We start from the raw sequence: 10,677 nt of genomic DNA, 5'->3' as shown, positions 1-10,677 counted from the left end.
TTTCCTCACAGATAAACTTTTATAGTGTTTAATTTCTAAAAACATATTAACAGGAAAACAACAGTTGACGCATTTTAAACTTATCTTTAGAAATATTTGTTTTTTAAATCCTAACTTTCAGTTTGTTTAAGATTTCAGAATAAATTCTGGATGAAATCCCTGCTTCAGAGGAAAATGTTACTTTATGACAACAATAAAAACACTTTTCTTTCCGTAGAAATGGGCTTTATTTTGTTTTCCTGCAGGCCGTATCTCCACAACACGACTCTTTGACCAAAGCAACAAAAAGCAGCAGATCTTGTGACAAGGTTGTGTAAATAAACACAGCAACACAGTTTTTAATCCCATACAATCCACCACAGGTTGACAGGAACTGGCAGAAAACGAAGAAATTCATCCTTTAAAATTGTATTTTCCATCCTGCCTGCAGCTGTACTCGCTCTGCTTTTAAAGCTTTTAAACACGCTAAACGAGTTTAATCAGGTTCAACCGACTCAACTGGTCTGTTTTCTGCTAAATGAGTAAAAAAGGAAGTCCATCAGTCCTCATCAGTTCTTTTCTTTTTCTTCTTCTTCTTCTTTGCTGGGATATCTGCTGAGTCATCGTATTGAGCGTCCGAGGGTTCACACTTGACGGGCACCTCCTCCTCCTTCACCGTCACGCTGGGCTCCAGCCCCTCCTCCACCTCCTCCCGCTCCTTCTTCTTCTTCTTCTTCTTTTTAATCTTCTCTGCCGGCGACTCGCTCTCCTGGAACGGATCTTTGGGTTCCTGCTTCACTTTGATGATGTCCTCCATCTGCTCCAGCTTCATCCGCTTCTCTTTCTTCTTCTTCTTCTTCTTCCTCCTGGCGTCCTCGTCATCCTCGTCATCCTCGTCATCCTCGCCGGCCGCCTCCTCCGAGAACCTTTTCATCACCAGGGGGCGGAGCGTGGTGGACGAGGGCCCGAAGGCGGCGCCGTCCGCCTCGTCCTCGGCCACGTAGGTGAGGGTGGGGGTCTTGCTGCCGAAGGGGTGGAAGCGCTGCTTGAGCCCGGCGGGTATGGAGGGCGGCGGGGCGGCAGGGATGACCCGGGGGGCGCAGTTGGCGCCGCCGCCGCCTCCGTAACTCTCGCACACGTTCAGCAGGCCGGAAAACTCGGGGCCAAAAGTGGCGCCGTCCGAAGCCCGGCCGTCGCTGGTGAGGAGGCGGAGCTCGGAGGAACAGCGGCTCGACGCCAGGACGCTGTAGACCTGTTGAGTCCCCGCAGGAGAGGGAACTTTCAGGGTCTGAAGACCGGAAAGAGGAAGCTTAACGCCACGGAAACTGGAGACAAAACCAGGGACAGGTAATTAGTTTGGTGTTCAGAAACAGAACTGTACATCATTTAATCAAAACCAGAGATTCTTAACCCGTGGACAGCAGCGCCACCTTGAGGGCCTCAAAAAAACAAGTTTTTAACTTTGGGCTGCGGGACTGCATTGTTTAAATACCGTGCAATGCACTTTCTCACCACTAGTAGCAGTAGTGCGTCACTCAGATGTTTCACAACTTTTTTAATACGTAGAAGAAGAACCTTAGCCACAGAGAATGGAAACCTATTTTAAATTAAAATTAGAAGCACAAATATCGGTAACACGTCAAAAAATGTCAGTTTGTCACTAATATGAAGAGCAGCTTCTGGTTCTACCATACAATATTTTAAAAAGGTTTATTTTCATTTGCAATTTATCAAATTTACTTTTAGTTTTTTTTATTTGAAACAATTACATTAAACATTTAAATGTATTTATTGTATAACCACAAATTTATTTATTGAGTTGTCTATTTTTGTTATTGTTTGTTTAAAAAAATGTTATGTTTGTGCTGATAAGCCTGAGTGGTCTGATGACTTAATAATTGTTATGGGCAAGTTACAATGCAAAAAAATGTCAATCATGTATTGTGATTATTTTACAGGAGTTTTACTTGTAAACTGTAAGTGTATTTAATTAAGTTATGATGTAAATACAATACAAATTAAACCAAGATTTAGAATAATTATCATTTTTGATCCATACATTGGTAATGTCTGGGCCTTGTGCCACTTTATGTTCAACAAATTGGGCCCCGAGGCCAAAAATGTTAAGAACTCCTGATGAAAACTAAACAATAATACAAAGCAAGAATCACCAGAAGACATAAAAACACCTGTTAGATGTTTGATCAGGTGAACATCTGAGGTCTAACGAAGCCCACTAAGTGGGACAAAGCTGACTTTAAAACTAGAGACTAGACTATGCCGTCAAAAACAATTTTTCACAAAATCTAAATTCAACATTCCCACTTATATGCCAGTTATTTGGCTCCACCCCTTTAAAGCAGGGGGCGGAGACAGAGCGTACGGACCTTTCAGGGTTGAAGTTGTGAGGGGCTTTGATGAGCCACAGCTCATTCTCGCCGTTCCTCAGGCTGTCTGTCAGGGTGCTGCGGCACGGCACGTGGCGGAACGACACAAAATCCTGAGGACACTCGAACTTTGTCGTCTTATTGTCTGTGGAGACAAAAACAACGTTAATTATTTCATCATAAAACATCTGAAAGAAAGAGTAAAGATGAATTTTTCACAAATTTCCACATTCACATACACTCCTGATCAAAATCTTAAGACCAGTCAAAAAAGTGCAAGAATTTGCATTTTGCACTATTGGATCTTAAGAAGGTTCTAAGTAGAGCTTCACAATGTTAAAAGAAGAAATCAGTGCAAGAGACAAGAACTTTTGAGCAGGAATTTTCTGAAAACTGCATTTACACTCAAACAGGATTTTTTCAGCTGATCAAAAGTTTAAGATCATAGTCTTTAAAAGCCAAAATCTGTGCAAAAATCTGGATTCCATGTCATTTTCTGTCAAGTCTTTACACTGTCAAGACCTCCTGATGGCAAAAGTAAAAAAGCTCACTGACTTTGAACGTGGTAGGATTGTTGAGCTGCATAAGCAAGGCCTCTCACAACGTGCCATCGCTGCTGAAGTTGGACGCAGTAAGACAGTCATTTTGCATTTTTTAAATGATCCTGAGGGTTGTGGAACAAAAAAGTCAAGTGGTAGACCCAAAAAAATTTCACCAGCTCTGAACCGCAGGATCCGATTGGCTGTCCGTCAAGACATGGGACGATCCTCTACCCAAATTAAGYCCATTACTGGTGCTGACTGCAGCCCAATAACCATCAGACCATCTGTGAGAGAAGGGCTTCAGAAACAAAAAACGTCTTCAAAGGCCACGTCTTCTTCAACACCACAAAATGCCCATTTGTACTTTGCAAGGGTGCACCAAACATGGGACATTGAAAGGTGGAAGAAAGTTGTCTTCTCTGATGAGAAAAAAATTTAACCTTGATGGTCCTGATGGCTTCCAACGTTACTGGCATGACAAGGAGATCCCACCTGAGATGTTTTCTACACGGCACAGTGGTGGGGGCGCCATCATGATTTGGGGTGCGTTTTCCTTCAATGGAACAATGGAGCTTCAGGTTGTGCAGGGGCGTCAAACAGCAGCTGGATATTTGGAGATGTTGCAGCAGGCATCCCTCATGACTGAGGGCCCTCGTCTGTGTGGTAATGATTGGGTTTTTCAACAGGACAATGCTGCAGTTCACAATGCCCGCCTGACAAAGTTCTTCCAAGAGAATAACATCACTGTTTTGGACCATCCTGCATGTTCCCCAGATCTAAACCCAACTGAGAACATTTGGGGACGGATGGCAAAGGAAGTTTACAAAAATGGACATCAGTTCCAGACAGTGGATGCCCTTCATGAAGCCATCTTCAACACTTGGAGCAACGTTCCCACTAGCCTCCTGGAAACACTGGCATCAAGCCTAAACCATTGTTTGAAGTCATCAACAAGAGTGGTGGAGCTCCTCATTACTGAGTCCTTTTTTTGACACTTTGATTTCTGTTTTGGGGGGTTTTCGGGTTTTTTTGAGCTATGGTCTTAAACTTTTGATCAGCTGAAAAAATCATGTTTGAGTGTAAATGCAGTTTTCAGAAAATTCCCTGCTCAAAAGTCCTTGTCTCTTGCACTGATTTCTTCTTTTAACATTGTGAAGCTCTACTTAGAACCTTCTTAAGATCCAACAGTGCAAAATGCAAATTCTTGCACTTTGACTGGTCTTAAGAGTTTGATCAGGAGTGTATTTTTCTAACATTTAGATGGTTAATGTGTCTCAAGCTGAATTTATAACCAAACGCTAACTACAATTTTTGTGTGCTTTAGCTGCAAAAACAGCCAAAGTAACTATAAATAGATCAACAGCAGTTATGTCAGCTGGTTGGGACGGATGTATTGATGCATATTTAAGCTCTGATTTGTTCAATAAAGTTTTTTTAAAATTGAAATACTCGATTAATAAAATCTAACTAATGTATAAATCAACTACAGCAGCCTAATGTAGGTTAATCACGTGACTCAAGCTTCCAAATGGTTTTTGGTTGACTTTAAAGTATTTGTTTTCTTTGAGTACATCCCTGCATTCCCAAATTTCGTATCAACATAGCTTAAACTATGTATTTTAAAATGCACCAGTATACATAGTTATAGGTTTTAAATTTTATTTTAATTTAAAAAAAGAGATCTTTCTTTGACTTCATCACTTTGACTGCACAAAGTTTACATTTGAAGCAGGCAGAGTTGAGCAGGAGATGTTTATTTTAATGCAACGTGTCGCTGTTTTGTTCTAGACATGAAATATTTTTATTAAAACCTGATCACTTATTTCAGCACTTTAATACGCCCGTTTAGAGGAGTCCTTTAATGGGATCTTACTGGTCTCTGTCGACTCCGAGGCCGCCGGATTCTCCGCTTCATCTTCGCTCGACGAAGATGATGATGATGATACGTCTTTGGGCATTTTTATACTAAAAAAAAAAAAACAATTAAACTACAGCTGTAAAATGGTTCCTACCTCAACGCATTGCTCTGAGGGTTGCACACGTGTTGACAGAAAAAAACACAACGGTGACCCTTTTATTCGCTTCACTTCCGTGTCAGTGTTAGCTGTAGTTCTATTGGGAAAGAGAGCGTTGGTAGCAACAGTGACGTAAACTCCAACACCCACAATCCACCGCGCGTGGTTACGTAACGTTCCAGCACCGTTGGAAAAGCCTGTGACAGCCGTGAAGAAGTAGGCCGAAGTGGGTAAACAAAACAAAAACATCAAAAAGCGCGAGAACGGCTCCAGTATTTGAGCTAAGCGGATATCTTTAGAACATGTGAGGTTTTTATAAAGTGCTGTGGGATCTGTTCAGGCAGACATTTAGTCGAAGAAAAGAGGGCGTGCACCAGCGGCTAACTCCTAGCTAGCATAGTAGCATCGTCGAAACCCGCTCAGGTTTAACAACAGGTCGGCGGCCAGCCACGCAGCCATGTCGTCCCCTTCCTCCTCCTCCAGGCGCCAGTGGTGCTACCTGTGCGACCTGCCGAAGATGCCGTGGACCGTGGTGTGGGACTTCAGCGAGGTGGTCTGCCGGGGCTGCGTCAACTACGAGGGAGCCAACCAGATCGAGTTCCTCATAACGAGCGCCCGGCAGCTGAAGCGGAGCCACGGCATGCAGGACGGGACCGTCAGGTCGCCCGGTCCCTCTCCCAACAAGCACGGCGCGCTGGCCGGCAGGTCCGAGTCCTCCGCGGACGGCGGCAGGCAGCAGCAGCCCGACCGCTTCGACAGGGGAGGGAGAGGGGAGGGCACCGGGTCCTCCGGTGGTCGCGTGCCGCCCAACGGGCTCCACCGCGACCAGCCACCGCCAGAGGTGAACCGTCAGAGCCCCAGCAGCAGCCGGAGACCCATGATAGGAGCCGCCATCCCTCCCAGTTTGGTGACGTCAAGCATCGCAGGGATCCCCCATGGGCTGCTGGCGGGGATGCCGGCGGGTCTGACCGCCAGGACAGCTCCCATGAGCGGCCCCATGATCTTCCCCGCGCCGATGCTGGCCGAGATGAGCCGCAGGCAGCTCGGGATCGGGATGGGAATCCCCCCCTTCATCACTCCGGAGCTGGAGAGAGAGCTCAGCTCCTCCCAGAACCAGGCCAAGTCACAGACCCAGTCTGGCGCCGGCAAGAGCACGAGCCTGCCCTCCTCCTCCTTCTCCATGGCCGGAGGCGTGAGCCAGACCAGCCCCAAGCCGGCCTCGTCCCCGGCCCGGCAACCGCGTCCTCCCACCGTCAGGTCCGGAGGGGAGCCCCTGGGGTCCAGCTCCTCAGCCGAGGCGGCCACCACTGCTGCGGCTTTACCCAACAACGGTGCCTCTGAGCTGGGCTCGGCGTCCTCCAGCAGCGCCCACTCAACTGGAAACACTCTGTCCTGCACCTTGTGTCACGAGAGACTGGAAGACACACACTTTGTCCAGTGTCCATCAGTGCCAGGACACAGGTTTGTGTGTTGTGTGTTTTTGTGTTTGTGTGCATCATTATAGCAGCTGTGTAACATAAACATGTTATGTCGCCTCTGTGTCCTCCAGGTTCTGCTTCCCCTGCACCCGGGTCTACATCCAGAGTCGACGGGGCGATGGGGAGGTGTACTGCCCCAGCGGAGAGCGCTGCCCGCTGGATAACTCCCCCAACAGCCCCCCCTGGGCCTTCATGCAGGGAGAGGTTTCCACCATACTGGGCACCGGCGCGGGGCCGGCAGGATCCGGGTCGGCCGCTGCGTCTGGAGTCGGCTCGGGACCGGGAGCTGCGTCGTCATCTTCATCATCATCATCATCTGCATCTGGGAGCGCAGCGGCAGCAGCTGGAGGCGTGGGCGGAGACGTCGCCGTCAAGAAGGAGAGGGAGACGTGATGTTCCCACTGACAACCAGGACCCGACAGCACCAGGCAGGTTCTGTTAGGTTCACTGAGTTCTTTATGAGCACTGATTAATTTGTTCTGTTAGAGAGTTAATTATTATTTACTTTTGCAACAATTTAGTGTTCAGATGAAACGTGTGTCAGAGTGTAGCTGCGTGTGTTCAGACAGCCTGTTCTAATGTTTCTGTTTGATTTGTTGCCTCTGACAGATCCACGACAGGAGGACACGTCTACACTGGACCCCGAGGAAGAGGAGCAGGAACCCACCTGCGTGAGGAAGATCTCTCCTGTTTATCAGCAACATCAGCATCTAAAGTTTCAAAAACTGTCCTCAGAAAAACAAACAAAGGTTTGGTTTAGAAAGCTTTTTTGACCCCTAAATTCTATTATTATACAAACAAAATGTCAAATTATTTCTCATTAATTACTTTTCACATCATTTGAGTTTACCCCTAAGACTTTCCAGGAAACAATCATAGTTTTATTCAGACCAAAAACTAAAGAGTTTGATGTGCTGTTGGAATCAGATGAGCTTTAATAAACGGTTCAAGTTTCATGTTTCAGATCTTAAACTTGTCTCAGATCAGATCAGGTCTCAGCACTGTCTGGATCTTCTGAAAAACACTGAACATCGCAGGAAGATCAAGAGTTTATTTTTATTATGACCAGCAGAGAAACCATGTGAGAGGTTGACACATGTGCTTATTGGAGTAAAGATGTGTGTAACTCTGAGACAAGCTTCTGTTGGTTCAGTGTGCTTCAGTGTTGGTGGCGAAAAAAGCACAAAACAAATATGATCGGACTGGATCCCAGGTCTGTGTATGGAGGTAATTTTGTTTTTTTTATTATTCAATCAAAAGAAAAAAGCAGCTTCAATCCAAAAAAAATAATAATTTAAATCCAAAATAAATAATTAACACAAAATAAATTCAATCTAAATAATACTTTCAAACAAACAAAAAAAAAAACAAGTTTTGGTTGACTAAAATTTTGTTTAAACTCAAAAAAGTTTTTATATATTTTTTATTGAAATAGCTTTTTTGTTTGGTTGAAATATTATGTTTTGGTTGAGTCTGCTTTGTTTTTTTGATTGAATAATAAAAACTCAAAATGACCTCCATTTTCTGTCCAGGTGCTGACTTTCTGATTTAAATCTCCTCAGAGTTCATGAGTCAGGCTCTCCTTCAGCTGCACTGCAGTCCTGTAACGTTCACAGCTGGACCGTGTCTCCTGTGGAACCAAAGGGAGGAAAACACAAATAAAAAATAGATCTAAGAAGTAGGGTTGGGCAGAATCGTATCGTGTGCAGTTAATCGTCAGAAAAACATGAATCGATTACTTTTTGGCATTTGATTAATACGATTAATGCAGCAGGCAGAGTCCGCTCGCTGCTCCTCTCCGCTTCAAATATGAACATTAAAAAAAGCTTCTGTAATTTATTTATCTATCAACGTAATTTAGAATTTGATGTACAGCCTGAAGTCTGTAATTTTTACACAATTTGGAAAAGATTTTTACGAAGAGCAAATCTTTCCCACTGAATTGGTCATGTGACCAGGACGGGTGTGCAGGGACTCCAGGGCATTAATCGTCAAATTAATCATTATCGGCTAAATACCACAATTAATCGTGATTAATTTTTTTTGCCAATATTGCCCAACCCTGCTAAGAAGACGGCTAAGATATTTTCCTTAAGTTTGTAAATTTGAGCCACATTTAAGTCTTCGTGACCCACAGACTGAGCAGCTCTTAATTATTTTCTCTAAAACAAAACAAAAAAAATCAGCTTCAAAATGCAAAAGTCAGGACCTTTTTTAAAATTTTATTTTAAATGCACCTTACTTTAATCTGGGCTCTGTGAGGAGGATGCAGGCTGCCACTGAGTTATTAAAACATCCAAACATGTTGCTGCAGACTGATGATGACATCACTGTTTCCTGCAGAGCAAACTAATAAAACTGACTTTTTCACATTTAACTGTTTTATAATCAGACTTCAGTCATCACTGACCATCTCTGTTAAACAATCAAAAGATAATTTCAGCTTTTTTTTTTTTTTGCTGCTGGTGTTAAATAGAGAATAAGAAGCACAGTTTATGCTTCTGTGTGTCGTTATGATAAATAATAAATATGTCATCAGACTGTAGTGAGGTCAGGTCTTCTCAGTTTAAAAAAAAAGGTCAAAAATTTCTACAATGCCATTAATTTAAAAATTCAACTACAAAATCCGTTTTTTAAAATGTAAACCTTTATTTAACCAGGTCAATTTCATTGTCATTAAATATGTTTTTCAAGAGAGACCGGGCCAATTCAGTACCTCATAAATAAACTAAAACCCAGTTCAAACCCAGAACCTGACCCTGGATATGAACAGAAAACTAGTTCAGATGTTTTTCTGTCAGCGAGCGACTCAAACCTGAATGTTAGCCATGTAGCCCACCCGCGTACCCACCAGCCCGACTCCGTGTTTTTGACTGTATTTCATATTTGCTTAATCCAGCCCAGCCTTCGCTTTAACCCGAATGTATATGAAAAGATATGTATCGATAAACCCAGGATTCTATTTTCTACTAAATGTTCTATAATGTAAAGAAGTGTTACGGTCTGTGTGCAATCCTTTAGTCATAGTATATGCAACAGTTTGACAAATGTTTACTAAAAATTTACTCTTTTAGTTTTTTTTTCAGGGAGAATCCACCCAATAAAGAGATATTTTCTGTAATGCTTTGCCTCCCACACAGATGTTGAATGTATTTATAGACTCCTCAGAGTTTATTGGGTTCATTAAACGGTTTGGCAACATTTAATTGGAACAACTTTAAAGGATGGTTGATTTGGGTCGATTCTCCCTCCCTGTGCAGAATGTGCCCATCAGTACAGAGGCACACTCAAACCAAAGCTCGTCCAGGATGTAAGGGTTTTATAGAAAATGTCTATTTCATTGTTTCTTGAGCAGGATCGGCCCGGACGGTTTACAGACCCCCCCCACGAGTCCCGCTGCCACCTTTGGGGTTCTGTTTATTTAGTCCAGCGGAGGAAACGCCCCAGATCAGGTCTCTGAGGAAATGAAATGGAATATGCACTGCTACGTGATGCAATCCCTTGTTCAAGTGCCTTCTTTTAAAGCGTTCACCATCAGTTGTGTGTGGGAACCTCAGGGGGAGTCGGAGTCCAGCAGACTTTATTTTCCAGTCAATGATTAAACCAGAATCTCGTTTCCCTTCGATCGGCTTTTCTTTTTATCTGAGGCCCGTCTAAAGTCAACTGGCTGTTTTGTGTCTGTGCATCCCACTTTTCTTTCATGGAACTTTTCCTTTTGTTTTTGTAGATCTGTTGGTTTTACTGCAGCTTTGTGTACAAAATAGAAACCATCAATAAACTAGATGAGAACCTAAACATTTGTGTCTTTTTATCAGTCTGACATTTTTTACTACCTTTTTTTAGGCCTAGTGACACCACTGCATATGACGCTGTTTGGTTCTGTTGGGTTTATATCTGCAGACAACTGATCCTGCTGTGTTTTATAACGACCACAAGATGGCGCTCATGAGTCCCTGAAGGAGGAGATCCTGCATTGCTGCTTTTACAGATTCCTGTTGGCTCCACAGAAAAATAAAAGAAAAGTCTGAGTTTAAAGATGTAAATTTAAATAAATGGTTAATCAATTCAGTTTATTTATATAGCACCAAGTCACAACATACGTCGTCTCAGCTGTACATAAAAAGAACAATGTAAAGAAGAAAGCAGCAGATTGTGTTGAATCACTTCATCACAGTCTCCCATCCTGAGCAAACGGTGAAGAGGAAAAACTCCCTGCTAATCAGGAAGAAACCTCCAGCAGAACCAGGCTCAGGACAGGAGACCATCTGCCTCGACC

General features: G+C 43.6%; 2 protein-coding genes across 3 annotated transcripts; one reads left to right on the top strand and one right to left on the bottom strand.

Moving 5' to 3' along the window:
- Nucleotides 1–208: 208 nt before the first annotated feature.
- On the bottom strand, nt 209–5,512 carry polr1g (RNA polymerase I subunit G). Of its 2 annotated transcripts, XM_014015965.1 has the most exons (4): nt 5,423–5,512; nt 4,782–4,873; nt 2,367–2,511; nt 209–1,304 (listed from the first exon to the last, which is right to left on the bottom strand). In XM_014015965.1, exons 2-4 carry the CDS (start codon nt 4,864–4,866, stop codon nt 539–541), a joined length of 996 nt encoding a protein of 331 aa, XP_013871419.1. In that variant the 5' UTR covers nt 4,867–4,873; nt 5,423–5,512; the 3' UTR covers nt 209–538. The 2 variants fall into 2 exon arrangements, with proteins under 2 accessions (XP_013871419.1, XP_013871418.1); XM_014015964.1 differs by lacking the exon at nt 5,423–5,512 and having other exon boundaries at nt 4,782–4,882.
- On the top strand, nt 5,356–7,357 carry irf2bp1 (interferon regulatory factor 2 binding protein 1). The gene is made up of 3 exons (XM_014015963.1): nt 5,356–6,384; nt 6,473–6,829; nt 7,011–7,357. Exons 1-2 carry the CDS (start codon nt 5,381–5,383, stop codon nt 6,792–6,794), a joined length of 1,326 nt encoding a protein of 441 aa, XP_013871417.1. The 5' UTR covers nt 5,356–5,380; the 3' UTR covers nt 6,795–6,829; nt 7,011–7,357.
- The last annotated feature ends 3,320 nt before the right edge of the window (nt 7,358–10,677 follow it).

Source organism: Austrofundulus limnaeus, unplaced genomic scaffold, assembly GCF_001266775.1.
Source record: "Austrofundulus limnaeus strain Quisiro unplaced genomic scaffold, Austrofundulus_limnaeus-1.0 Scaffold136, whole genome shotgun sequence".
In the NCBI taxonomy this organism is placed as follows: Eukaryota; Metazoa; Chordata; class Actinopteri; order Cyprinodontiformes; family Rivulidae; genus Austrofundulus; species Austrofundulus limnaeus.
This window is presented reverse-complemented; position numbering and strand designations above follow the sequence as displayed.